Source organism: Heterodontus francisci, chromosome 45, assembly GCF_036365525.1.
Source record: "Heterodontus francisci isolate sHetFra1 chromosome 45, sHetFra1.hap1, whole genome shotgun sequence".
NCBI lineage: Eukaryota > Metazoa > Chordata > Chondrichthyes > Heterodontiformes > Heterodontidae > Heterodontus > Heterodontus francisci.
Window position 1 is genome coordinate 2759778 of NC_090415.1, and position 13631 is coordinate 2773408.

Sequence of the window (13631 nt, forward strand, 5' to 3'; positions counted from 1 at the left end):
CTGGATCTCTGCTTCGTTCCCAGGATCAGCGAGGGCCAATCTGCTGAAAGATTTCTTCAGACCAATGAGTGAGTTACGTGCCTGTGTCCCTCACCCCCTTTTATGAACCCCCCCCCACCCCCACCCCACCAGTCCCCGCGGGTCTTCGGTTAATGAGGGTGTCGTAACTGGGCTAGCAAAGGCTCGACCGGCGAATGGCCCGCCTGATTCCGTCTTTCCAGCTACACGTCCATTTCTCTCCTGACCCTTGCCCCTTGGCAAGGCTTCACCCCACCCCCACCGGCGTGGCACCCGTTCGGCACCCCCCCCCCCCCCCCCACCACCTCGAGCCTGTCACAAAGAATGGGGGAGTTGGGGAGCGAGAGGCCGCAGAGGGATGTGGACAGGAGGGTGAGGGGTCTCACGTGCGGGCGGTCGACCACGCTCGGCTGAGGGGGGGAGGGGGGCGGCGAACGGGTCTCGGACCGTGAGCGGTGATGCTGAGTCAGAGTGTCTCTGATGCCTCTTCATCTCCCATCCCCTCAACCCCCCCCCTCAACCCTCCAGAATGCGGCCACTCGTCACCCAGCATGTTATGCGGGAGTCGGGACACCAGCCTCGGAGACCAAGCTTGTCGGGACCTGGGCTGCTGTTTTGCCAACGCCACGTGTTACAGGAAGATCCCGAACCGTAAGTCGCGCAGACCCTGCGCCGGCTCCGCTCCCTGATGCCCCCCCCCCCCGCCCCGCAAACTCTTCATCCCTGGGAATGGGGGGGTCGGGGGGGGTGGGTCGCAGACAAGGTGGGCACTTACACCAGTCCCGGATTGCCCCCCCGGGCGCGAGTCTCTTGCAGTTTGGAGGCGGCCGCATTGACTGAGGGGGCTCGCAAATCCTACGTCGGTCAGACCGGGCGATTTCCCTCCCCGAAAAGGGACACGGGCGGACCTGGTTTGGAGGAGGAGGCGGTGGGGTGGGGGGGGGGCGGGGTGCGGGTGTGGGCCGGATTTCGGCCAAAGTTTCCCGGTCAGCGTTCCTGCCACCTGTGCTTCAATTGAGGTCGAGGTGATGGGAGGGACGGGGGGAGAGGTGAACGAGAGAACAACAGAGAGACAGGCGGAGAGAGACGGAGGGCGAGAGAGAGATATTTGCAATTCTCCAGATATTCACAAGTCCTAGAGTATATACATCTCCCTCTGACAGTGCAGCACTCCCTCAGTACTGACACCGGGGGAGTGTCGGCCTGGATTATGGAGATCAAGTCCTAGAGTATATACATCTCCCTCCGACAGTGCAGCACTCCCTCAGTACTGACACCGGGGGAGTGTCGGTCTGGATTATGGAGATCAAGTCCTAGAGTATATACATCTCCCTCCGACAGTGCAGCACTCCCTCATTACTGGCACCGGGGGAGTGTCGGCCTGGATTATGGAGATCAAGTCCGAGAGTATATACATCTCCCTCCGACAGTGCAGCACTCCCTCAGTACTGGCACCAGGGGAGTGTCGGCTTGGGGTGTGGGGAATTGTAGGGGCTGGATGAGGTTACAGAGATAGGGAGGAGGGGGTGAGGGACCATGGCGGGATTTGAACTGGAAGAGGAGAATTGTCGGGGATGGAGGAGGTTGGGAAGGCACAGAGTCACCTGCCAGATTTCCCAGACAATGTCTCTCTCCCTCTCTTCATTCCAAGGCAGCAGGATGATTTTGAACTACGGGATTGTCGTCACTGTGCTGCTCTTATTGGCTTGTACTGTTGGCTGCTTGTGTTACATCAGGTAAGGTTTCTGCAAACTCCGTTACAATCCAATCAATTCTCTAAAGGGTCTCCCTCCATCAGCCGATGGGATCCTGCCAGCACAGGGGTTAGATACAGAGTAAAGCTCCCTCTACACTGTCCCCCATCAAACACTCCCCAGGACAGGTACAGCACGGGGGGGTTAGATACAGAGTAAAGCTCCCTCTACACTGTCCCCCATCAAACACTCCCCAGGACAGGTACAGCACGGGGGGTTAGATCCAGAGTAAAGCTCCCTCTACACTGTCCCCATCAAACACTCCCCAGGACAGGTAGAGCACGGGGGGGTTAGATACAGAGTAAAGCTCCCTCTACACTGTCCCCCATCAAACATTCCCCAGGACAGGTAGAGCACGGGGGGTTAGATACAGAGTTAAGCTCCCTCTGCACTGTCCCCCATCAAACACTCCCAGGACAGGTAGAGCACGGGGGGTTAGATACAGAGTAAAGCTCCCTCTACACTGTCCCCCATCAAACACTCCCAGGACAGGTACAGCACAGTGGGGTTAGATACAGAGTTAAGTTCCCTCTACACTGTCCCCCATCAAACACTCCCAGGACAGGTAGAGCACGGGGGGTTAGATACAGTGTAAAGCTCCCTCTACACTTTCCCGTCTCCTCTCTCTTGATGTCTCCCCTCTTTAGATACCTCAAGAAGTTGAAAGACGAGGGGTCAAAGGTGAAAGAAGCTGACCTGACGCGATTGTTGATGAAATTGCTGAGTGAAGACAGCGAGACTGAATGACGGCGGGAGGAGGGAGGTGAGGGGGGAGCTGTGCTCCCCTCCGTTCCCTGAAGAACTCCCTCAGCGAGAAACATCAGTGGTTCAGGAGACCTGTTGAATGCAACTCGATAATTTCCGTCTCTCTCTTTCATGGTTTTGAAGCATGTCATGCATTGTGACCGTCAAGGACTGTATTGCTGTGTTGTCCCTGCCTCTATTTCTATCTTATGTGTAAATAAATCCCACTATTAAATTATTTGGAGTAGCTTACCGACACCCCCTAACTGTAGTTATACTCTTGGACAGAGCACTGAACAAGAAATAGTTGAAATATGTAACTAAGGTAATGTAATAATTGTGACGGTGGGGGGGGGGGGGGGGGACTTTAATCTTCATATAGCCTGGGACAATGAAATTGGCAAGAGTGGTCTAAAAGACGGGTTTGTAGAATGCTTTCATGATATTTTCATGGAGAAATACTTAAGGGGTCCAACGAGGGATAGAGCTATTTTCGATCGAGGTAGGGTTAATTCGCAATCTCATAGGATAAAAGTGATCATAAAAAAATTGAATTCCATATTAAGCCTGAGAGCGACAAACTCCAGTCCTAAACAAGAATCTTAAACGTAAGCAAAGCCAATTCCACAGGTATGAGGGGAGAGCTGACTAAGGCGGATTGGGGAAATAGACTGGCAGGTTGTCAATCTTTGGAAGTCTCGACCCGAGAGCACTGTGGATGTTCCGAATTTGAGCGTATTTAAGGCGGAGATGGAGCGAGTCCGGGGCAATGAGTGAATGGGGGTGGGGGGGGGGGGGATATGGAGCTCGTCTGGGATTGGAGTCGGAGCCCAATGGTGGAGCAGGTCTGAAGGGCTGAATGGTCTACTCCTGGCCCCTATTTCTTAGGATCGGAAAACGCCATCCCACAGTGAATTTCAGCACACTTTTATTATGCCAGGCTTTGGTTGGTACATATTTCAGAGACAAGGGAAAACTGATTTCAACGAGCCGCAAAAGTGAGATGGTGGGTCCAGGTGCCACCACAAGGCAGAGGCGGGTGGGTGCCATACTGCTGGGGAGGCGCAGTTCGCGGGTGCTTCGCCGACCATTAGACAACCTCAAGAGATTTCCAGACGTGACAAGTTAGTTCTGCAACCTCAAGGGGTGTGGGGAGAAGATAGGGTTGAGCTGGAAATATTCCCAAGCACCGCCTGCAAAAAGAGAGAGAGAGACCTCAATAGAGGGACACTCCTCGCTCCCCCTCCCCGATATCCAGTTCCATATAACGACATCAATCCACCCCCCCCCCCAACCCGCCCCGTCTCCTCACCTCTCGTGCTACCTCCGAAGTCTCTCCAACATTGAACACCCCATCTTCCCCTCCTCTGTAACCTCCTCCAGCCCTTACAACCCCCTGAAATCTCATGGGCTCCGCCTCGCTGCTTTCCGACCTTAAGCCAATGTGATTTTTTTTATCCCGTTGGACACTGTCTCCCCCGTTCCATGAGCCTCAATTTTGCTAACCAGCCTTTTATGTGGTCAAATGCTTTCTTCGAATCCAGATAGATGACATCCACCACATCCCCCTCATCAACCTTCACTGCTCCTTCGCCAGAAAATTCAATTAGATTAGTCCAGCCTGATGTACCTCTGACAAACCCACGCTGGTTCTCCTTAATTCACTCGAACCTCTCCAATTGTACATTGATATTTTCCCTGATTACTGTTTCTAAGACCTCGCCCACCTAACTGGCCCGTTGTCTTTAGGTCTTGGGTCCCCCATTTCTTCCTCGTACACCTTCTCCTCCTTTGATCAGCTCACCTCGTCCCATCCCTCTCCGCCCCCTCATCAAAATTCCCGTTCTGCGCCGCCTGCCCAAGCACCTAACAGTTTTAACATGCAGGCATTGCTGGTCCGGAAGCCCGTATAGCTCCTGTCTCCATCCCAACTCTGTCACCTCCCGCCAGCTACTCCCATCCGCCTCCTTAAAGCTTCCCTCTTTGTCCGAGCCTCTCCCGAATATCTCCACACCCGGTCGGATTGGTGCTTGGGAGCCACTGCCGTGCAGCGCTTTGCAACAGGAAAGGCTCGACATCAACGCAGCACTGGTGCTGTTGACTGCACCCCTCCCCCTCTCCCCTCACTCTTCCCCCTCCCACTCATGGTTGAATGCTCCTTGCCTCTTAAGTCTTCACTTCCTTGGTCTCCAGCTCTTTGAGCCTTCTCCCGTCCGCCCTGATGGGCAGCCGCCTGACGTCCGCAGAGGCTCCCGCCTTGGGCCGCTGGCTGGTGCCACTCCTCATTGAGATACTCCGGGAGATCTTGCGGACGATGCGGTGGAGGCGGGTGTCCTTGGGGCTGTAGTCGCCCGAGAGTTCCTCCAAGGAGATCTCGATGTTGCCCGTGTACCAGAAGACCCAGCCGATGAGGCTGATGAAGACGATGATCGCACCGGTATAGATCAGCATGTCACCATAGTCGCGGCCCCCGCGCTGGAGGTTGCCGAACACTCCAACCAGCAGGGCGACCAGCCCCACGACATCCAACGCCACTGCCAACCAGAGCGCGTACGTGCACCGCCCTAAACCAGTCAAAGCCATTTCCTCCTATTCGACCTCCTTATCTCCCTCCTCGACTTCTTCCGCTTTCTCCCTCTCTGCCGCTCCCCTCCGCTCCCCTCCAATCCCTTCCCCTTTTCTCTCGCGCCCTCTATCTCAATCTCCTCCACTTTCCCTCCCCCCCCCCCTTTATCGCCCTCCCTCTATCTCTTCCACTGCTTCTCCCTGCCTTTTGCTCTCTCGCTCTCGATCTCTTCCCCCTATCTGCTTCGATCGCTCCCACTCTCTCGTCCACTCTCTCCTCTTCCCCCGTCGAACTCAACCACTCCCCTTTTCTCTCTCCACACCCCACCCCCCGCGCTCTATCTCTATCCCTTTATCTCTCCCTGTATCTCGATCTCTCCCACTCTGCTTTTAACCAGTAACTCTCTTTGTCTTCCTCCGTCTCTTTAACAGCTCGTTTCTCTCTCTCCCACTTTATCTCCCTTTATCTCTCCCACGCGAGAGAATTTCAATGTCTCTCCTGCCTGCTGTTACGTCGTTTCCGGTCTCTCTCACTTGTCCCCCACCTCTCTCACTCCCTCTCTACCTGGTTCCTCGTCTCACACTCTCTCCGCTTCGGGTTGCCTGGGAAATTTTCTCCTCGTGGAGGTTAACTTGTCTCTCTCTCTCTCTCCTTCTTTCGGAGGGAGCTTGCAGACAGAAAGGCACAAAAGCCACTCCCTTCACCTGTGCACTCTCTCGCTCTGCACAAACCTGCCTGACCAGTTCAGCGATCCACAGGAAACACACTGCAGAGAGCTGCACAGAATCAAAAGGGCGGAGCACAAACTGCAAGTAACTCTTTCCCTGCCAGTGCAGGTGAGCAAGCGTTCACCCCCAGGTGCAGTCGGGCACTGAGGAGACGACGGGATGGACCAATAAAGGGCACACTCACAGACTGAGCAAGCAAAACTGCAGCAGAAGGAATTCATTGTGCCGAACGGGTGGGTAGAAGACCCAGACCAGGGACCTGAGCTCCATAATCCGGGCCGACACTCCCCCGGTGTCAGTACTGAGGGAGTGCTGCACTGTCGGAGGGAGATGTATATACTCTCGGACTTGATCTCCGTAATCCAGGCCGACGCTCCCCCGGTGCCAGTACTGAGGAAGTGCTGCAGTGTCGGAGGTGCTGTCTTTCTGGATGAGACGTTAAACCGAGGGGCCCCGCCTGTTCTCTCGGGTGGGTGCAAAAGATCCCACGGCCGCTATTGGAAGAAGAGTAGGCGTGGGTGGAGTTCTCCCCGGTGTCCAGGGGCCCAATATTTCCTGGCCCAGGAAGAGAGTATTTCATCCGTGGCCCCTCCCCTCCCTATCTCTGGAACCTCCTCCAGCCCCGACAATTCTCATCCTCCTGTTCAAATCCCTCCCTGGCCCCTCACCCCCTCCTCCCTATCTCTGTAACCTCCTGCAGCCCCTACAACACTCCGAGATCTCTGCGCTCCTCCTGAGCATCCCCCGATTCCCATCGCTCCGCCACTGGCGACCGTACCTTCAGCTGCCCCGGGGGGCCCCGAGCTCTGGAATTCCCTCCCTAAACCTCTCCGCCTCTTCCTCTCTCTCTCCTCCTTTAAGACACTCTTTAAAACCTCCCTCTTCGACTAAGTTTTCGCTCGCCTGTCCCTGATATCTGCTCATGCGGCTCGGGGTCAAATTGTGTTTGATAATCGTTCTTGCGGAGGGACTTGGGGACATTTTACTGCATTAAAGTCACTATGTAAATGCAGCATGCTGTTGTGAAAGGCTGAAAACTGTGGAGATACAATGAGAGTTGGGAATTCAAGTCGAAAGATGACCAATGGATGTATTGTACTTACATTTCCACAGATTTGTGAAAGGGAAATCGTGTTTAACCAATTTATTGGAGTTCTTTGAGGGAGTTACATGTGCTGTGGAAAAAGGGGAACCGGTGGATGTACTGTACTTAGGTTTCCAGAAGGCATTTGATAAGGTGCCACATCAAAGGTTATTGTGGAAAATAAAAGCTCATGGTGTAGGGGGTAACATATTGGCATGGATAGAAGATTGGCTAGCTAACAGGAGGCATAAATGAGTCATTTTCTGGTTGGCAAGATGTAACCAGTGGTGTGCCACAGGGATCTGTGCTGGGAACTCAACTTTTTACAATTTATATAAATGACTTAGATGAAGGGACCGAAGGTATGGTTGCTAAGTTGGCTAATGACACAAAGATAGGTAAGAAAGTAACTCGTGAAGAGGACATAAGGAGGCTACAAAGGGATATAGATAGGCTTCGTGAGTGGGCAAAGACCTGGCAGATGGAGTACAATGTGGGAAAGTGTGAAATTGTCCATTTTGGCAGGAAGAATAAAAAAGAAGCATATTATCAAAATGGTGAGAGATTTGCAGAGCTCTGAGATGCAGAGGGATCTGGGTGGCCCAGTGCAGGAATCGCAAAAGGTTAGTATGCAGGTACAGCACGTAATTAGGAAAGCTAATAGAATGTTATCGTTTATCGCGAGGGGGAATTGAATATAAAAGTAGGGAGGTTATGCTTCAGCTGTACAGAGCACTGGTGAGACCACATCTGGAGTACTGTGTACAGTATTGGTCTCCTTATTTAAGGAAGGATGCAAATGCGTTGGAAGCAGTTCGGAGAAGGTTTACTAGACTAACACCTGGAATGGGCGGGCTGTCTTCTGAGGAAAGATTGGACAGGCTAGGCTTGTATCCGCTGGAGTTTAGAAGAGTAAGAGGCGACTTGATTGAAACATATAAGATCTTGAGGGGTCTTGACAGGGTGGATGTGGAAAGGATGTTTCCCCTTGTGGGAGAATCTCGAACTAGGGGGGTCACTGTTTGAAAATAAGGGGTCACCCATTTAAGAGAGAGTTGAGAAGAAATTGTTTCTCTCAGAGAGTGGTGAGTCTTTAGAATTCTCTTCCTCAAAAGTTTAGAGTTTTAGAGATACAGCACTGAAACAGGCCCTTCGGCCCACCGAGTCTGTGCCGACCATCAGCCACCCAATTATACTAATCCTACACTAATCCCATATTCCTACCACATCCCCACCTGTCCCTATATTTCCCTACCACCTACCTATACTAGGGGCAATTTATAATGGCCAATTTACCTATCAACCTGCAAGTCTTTTGGCTTGTGGTGGAAACAGAGTCTTTGAATATTTTTGAGGTAGATAGATTCTTGATAAGCAAGGGGGTGGAAGGTTATCGGGGGTAGGTGGAAATGTAATCAGTTCAGTCATGAACTTATTGAATAGCAGAGCAGGCTCGAGGGGCCGAGTGGCCTACTCCTGCTCCGAATTCATTTGGAAGATCACTAAAAGCCAGAACAGCCGGCTACACAAAAAGATCTGACAAAAAGGCTGCTGAAAAAGTTAGCCCCGGGCGACAAAGGAGAGGGGAGTTAACGAGCCATTTTATCTGTTTGTTCTGAATGGGATCTTGCTGTGCATGCCATTGACAGCCACGCTGGTCAACTGTGAGTGGCTAGGTTGTTGTACGTAAATGCCAGAGAGGAGTGTTAGAGAAAAGTTCAGCACCACCCCACACCCGCGCCCCCCCACCCCCCACTCCAGCCTGTTACACAGGAACAGGAGGAGGCCATTCAGCCCCTCCCTCGAGCCTGTTACACAGTATCAGCAGGAGTCCCACTGTACTTGCCCACAGATTTGAAATCAGAAAGCACTTTTCTTTCTCCTGTCTGTTCTCATCAGCTTCGGAAACCACTGAAAATACACGAACCCCAAGAGAGAAAAGTCTCCTGCAGTGAACAAGGTTTAAGAAGATTACTGGGCCCCAATGAAAAGTAAGAGCTGTCTACAACCAAGGACTCTACGGCCAGCTGGAAACACAGAAACAGGAACAAGAAACCCCCACCCTTTTTAGAAACTGCCTCAAACCTCTCCATTTTGGTTTTCTTCTGCTCTTTTCTGTCTCTACCTGCGTGTGCATGCTAGGTGGGGCATGATGTATATCTGTAAGCGTTAACCGTGTTAGAGTTTATGTTTTAATAAATTTCATCTTTCTTCTTTAAACTGAAGCCTGCTTATGCTCATTTCTTTGCCTGATAATTGGAAAGCTGTGAACCAGGATTCACAAAGTGGGGAGGTCAAAACACAGTGTGTTTAAAATTAAACCCTGCCACAATAAGACCAGGTGAAGACAGCAACACAACCCGAAAACCTTTCTCATCAGGTCTGAAAAGGTTGCACAGACTCGATTCATACTCCCTCGAGTATTGAGGATTAAGGGATGATCAAATTGAGGTGTCGATTGACAGAAACTATTGGGGGGGGGGGGGGGAGGGGGGGAGGAAAGAGTCCAGAACGAGGGGGCAGAACCTCAAAATTCGAGCCAGGCCGTTCAGGGGTGATCTCAGGAAGCAATTCTTCACACAAAGGGGGAGCGGGAATCAGGAACTCTCGCGCCCCTCCCCCGAGGAGTTCAGATACAGATCAACCACAATCTAACTGAACGGCAGTACAAGCTGGAGGGAGGGGGCTGAATGGGATCCTCCTGTTCCTGTGGAACAGGCTCGAAGTAGGGGCTGAATCGGCCTTCTTCTCTGTAACAGGCTCGAGGGGGGCTGAATGGGATCTTCCTGTTCCTGTGTCACAGGCTCGGGGGGGGGGGGGGGGGGGGGCGGGTGAATGGGCACTGACTGACCATCCAGAGACACGAGCTGAAAACTATTCCGCCGTCAGAGAATCGGAGTAGGTAAGGCCCAGGCTTCAGCGTGGGCCTAGTGCCGGGTTAGAGTCAGGGGCTTGTCCCGGATCGCACTGCGGGGAGGGAAACCTGCCCTTCTGACCCGCCCTGCCCTACGTGTGACTCCAGCCAATGTGGGAGGCTCTTACCTGTCCTCCCAAACAGGCCTCGGAAGACGAGAGACTGCAGGTTCAACATATTCAGAGAGCAGTCAGGGGACAGTTCCCGACTGTCACTGTTCGATGCAGACCGATGACTGCCCTCGAACAGCAGGATCCCATTCAGCCCCCCTCCCTCGAGCCTGTTACACAGGAACAGGAGGATCCCATTCAGCCCTCCCTCGAGCCTGTTACACAGGAACAGGAGGATTCCATTCAGCTCCCTCGAGCCTGTTACACAGGAACAGGAGGATCCCATTCAGCCCCCCCTCCAGTCTGTTACACAGGAACAGGAGGATCCCATTCAGCCCCCTCCTCCGGCCTGTTACACAGGAACAGGAGGATCCCATTCAGCCTCCCCTCGGGCCTGTTATACAGGAACAGGAGGATCCCATTCAGCCCCACTCGGGCCTGTTACACAGGAACAGGAGGATCCCATTCAGCCCCCTCCTCCGGCCTGTTACACAGGAACAGGAGGATCCCATTCAGCCCCCTCCTCTGGCCTGTTACACAGGAACAGGAGGATCCCATTCAGCCCCACTCGGGCCTGTTACACAGGAACAGGAGGATCCCATTCAGCCCCCTCCTCGAGCCTGTTACACAGTCACAGGAAGATCCCATTCATCCCCCCCTCGAGCCTGTTGCACATGAACAGGAGGAGGTCCATTCAGCCCCCCCCCCTCGGGCCTGTTACACAGGAACAGCAGGATCCCATTCAGCCCCCTCCTTGAGCCTGTTACACAGGAACAGCAAGATCCCATTCAGCCCCCTCCTTGAGCCTGTTACACAGGAACAGGAGGATCCCATTCAGCCCCTCCCTCGAGCATGTTACACAGGAACAGGAGGATCCCATTCAGCCCCTCCCTCGAGCATGTTACACAGGAACAGGAGGATCCCATTCAGCCCCCTCCTCGGGCCTGTTACACAGGAACAGGAGGATCCCATTCAGCCTCCCCTCGGGCCTGTTATACAGGAACAGGAGGAGGCCCATTCAGCCCCACTCGGGCCTGTTACACAGGAACAGGAGGATCCCATTCAGCCCCCTCCTCAAGCCTGTTACACAGTCACAGGAAGATCCCATTTATCCCCCCCTCGAGCCTGTTGCACATGAACAGGAGGAGGTCCATTCAGCCCCCCCCACCTCGGGCCTGTTACACAGGAACAGCAGGATCCCATTCAGCCCCCTCCTTGAGCCTGTTACACAGGAACAGCAAGATCCCATTCAGCCCCCCTCGCGAGCCTGTTACACAGGCACAGGAGGCCCATTCAGCCCCCCTCGCGAGCCTGTTACACAGGCACAGGAGGAGGCCCATTCGACCCCCCTCGATCCTACCCCACTATTCAATGAGATCACGACTGATCCTTATCTTAACTCCATCTCCCCTCCTCGGTTCTCTTAATCCCCTCACCCAACAGAACTCTATCCATCTGAGGTTTGAAATTTCCAATTGCCCCCCAGAATCGACAGCTTTCTGGTGGGGGGGGGGGGGAGGAAGAGAATTCCCGATTCCCACTCTCGCTTTGTGCGTCGAAGTGATTCCTGTCAACACTCGCCGAGCGGCCGGGTTCGAGTTTTGAAGAACTGACCCCTTGTTCTGGATTCTCCCCATGTATCCATCTCCCTCTGACAGTGCAGCACTCCCTCAGTACTGACACTGGGGGAGTGTCGGTCTGGATTATAGAGATCAAGTCCTAGAGTATATACATCTCCCTCCGACAGTGCAGCACTCCCTCAGTACTGACACCGGGGAGTGTCGGTCTGGATTATGGAGATCAAGTCCTAGAGTAGATACAGCTCCATCCCACAGTGCAGCACTCCCTCAGTACTGACACCGGGGGAGTGTCGGCCTGGATTATGGAGATCAAGTCCTAGAGTATATACATCTCCCTCCGACAGTGCAGCACTCCCTCAGTACTGGCACCGGGGGAGTGTCGGCCTGGATTATGGAGATCAAGTCCTAGAGTATATACATCTCCCTCCGACAGTGCAGCACTCCCTCAGTACTGGCACCGGGGGAGTGTCGGTCTGGATTATGGAGATCAAGTCCTAGAGTATATACATCTCCCTCCGACAGTGCAGCACTCCCTCAGTACTGACACCGGGGGAGTGTCGGTCTGGATTATGGAGATCAAGTCCTAGAGTATATACATCTCCCTCCGACAGTGCAGCACTCCCTCAGTACTGACACCGGGGGAGTGTCGGTCTGGATTATGGAGATCAAGTCCTAGAGTATATACATCTCCCTCTGACAGTGCAGCACTCCCTCAGTACTGACACCGGGGGAGTGTCGGCCTGGATTATGGAGAGTTTATCTCCGGACTGGGGCAGGCAGCTATGACTCGGAGTGAACTCACCCCCTGGGGATGTTTTTACAGATCCGGGGAAAGGGCGAGGGGGCGGTCGTGTGGAGCGGACACTGAGGAGGCGAGAGTGCGACGGACACGAGGCAGAGGCAGACAGCTTCCGCGCAGACTCCAGCAGACACAGGAATCGTCGTTTATTGATACATGAGGCGTTTGTACAAGTGCAGTAGACAACAGATCACGGATGCAACAGAAGCGAAGCAGTCAATCGGGGCCGCGGCAAGGGTGAGCGAGAGAGGGAGAGAGAGAGAGTGTGGGAGGTAGGGAGCGAGAGAGACAGAGAGGAAGACAGGCAGATGGAGACGGTGGGGGGGGGGGGGGGGGGGGGAGGGGGAAGTGAGCGGGATCGAGGCGAACACAAGACTTGGATAGTAGAAGTATCAGTACACATTATTCACAGAGACACGGCCTGGGCTGTTCGACCAAGTGGGGCTTCGCGCCCCCTCCGCACGGCCACCGCCCGCGCCCTTAACCCCCCCGCCCCCCCCCACCCAACACTGCGACCAAACCCGGCCGCTACTGCGCATGTCTTCCCGAGAACACGTGCAAGGTCCTGGCGTGACACAGGCCCGGGGGGGGGGAAGTGGGGGGTGGGAGGGCCCGGGGGAGATCAGTCAGTAGGGCGGGGCGGGGTTTGGAGGCATTCCCCCTGGCAGGGATCATTTGCATTCCACCCCAGCCCCACCCCTCCCCACGCGTCTGCGTGTGAGGGGCGGGGAGGGGAGGGGCGGGGCACAGTGAATGGCACGTCGAAACGACGATGCCGCCCCCCCCCCCCCCCAAGGCCGAACAGCCCGTTCCGCCAGGGGGTTGCTTCGGGAAGGGGGTTCGGCTCGGGTTAACACGCTGACGCTCAGTCCATGGGGGTGGGGGTCTCCATCGCCTGCAAGGGGCAGCGGAGCAAGGGCACGGCAGGGAGGGGGGGCTGGAGAGGGAGAGATGGAGGGAGAGAGGGAGGAGTGCGTTAGCAGCAGAAGGAAGGGACGAGGCAGGAGAGAGGGAGGGGAAGAGAAAGGAGAGACAGAGAGAGAGGGAGAGAAAGGAGAGTGGGGGAGGGGGGATAGAGAGAGTGGAGGAGTGGGGGAGGGAGAGAGAGCGAGGGAGGGAGAGAGAGCGGGGGAGGGAGAGAGAGTGGGGGAGGGAGAGAGCGCGGGAGAGGGAGAGAGAGGGGGGAGGGAGAGAGTGGGGGAGAGAGAGAGAGTGAGGGAGAGAGAGAGAGTGAGGGAGGGAGTGAGTGGGGGAGAGAGGGAGTGGAGCAGGGACAGAGAGTGGGGGAGGGAGAGAGAGTGGGGGAGGGAGAGAGAGTGGGGGAGGGAGAGAGA

The 13631-nt window shown here is 54.6% G+C and overlaps 1 protein-coding gene across 1 annotated transcript; it reads right to left on the minus strand.

Moving 5' to 3' along the window:
* Nucleotides 1–3442: 3442 nt before the first annotated feature.
* On the minus strand, nt 3443–5172 carry LOC137356192 (transmembrane protein 238-like). Its single transcript, XM_068022046.1, has 2 exons — nt 4680–5172; nt 3443–3709 (listed from the first exon to the last, which is right to left on the minus strand). Exon 1 carries the CDS (start codon nt 5097–5099, stop codon nt 4683–4685), a length of 417 nt encoding a protein of 138 aa, XP_067878147.1. The 5' UTR covers nt 5100–5172; the 3' UTR covers nt 3443–3709; nt 4680–4682.
* Nucleotides 5173–13631: the final 8459 nt, after the last annotated feature.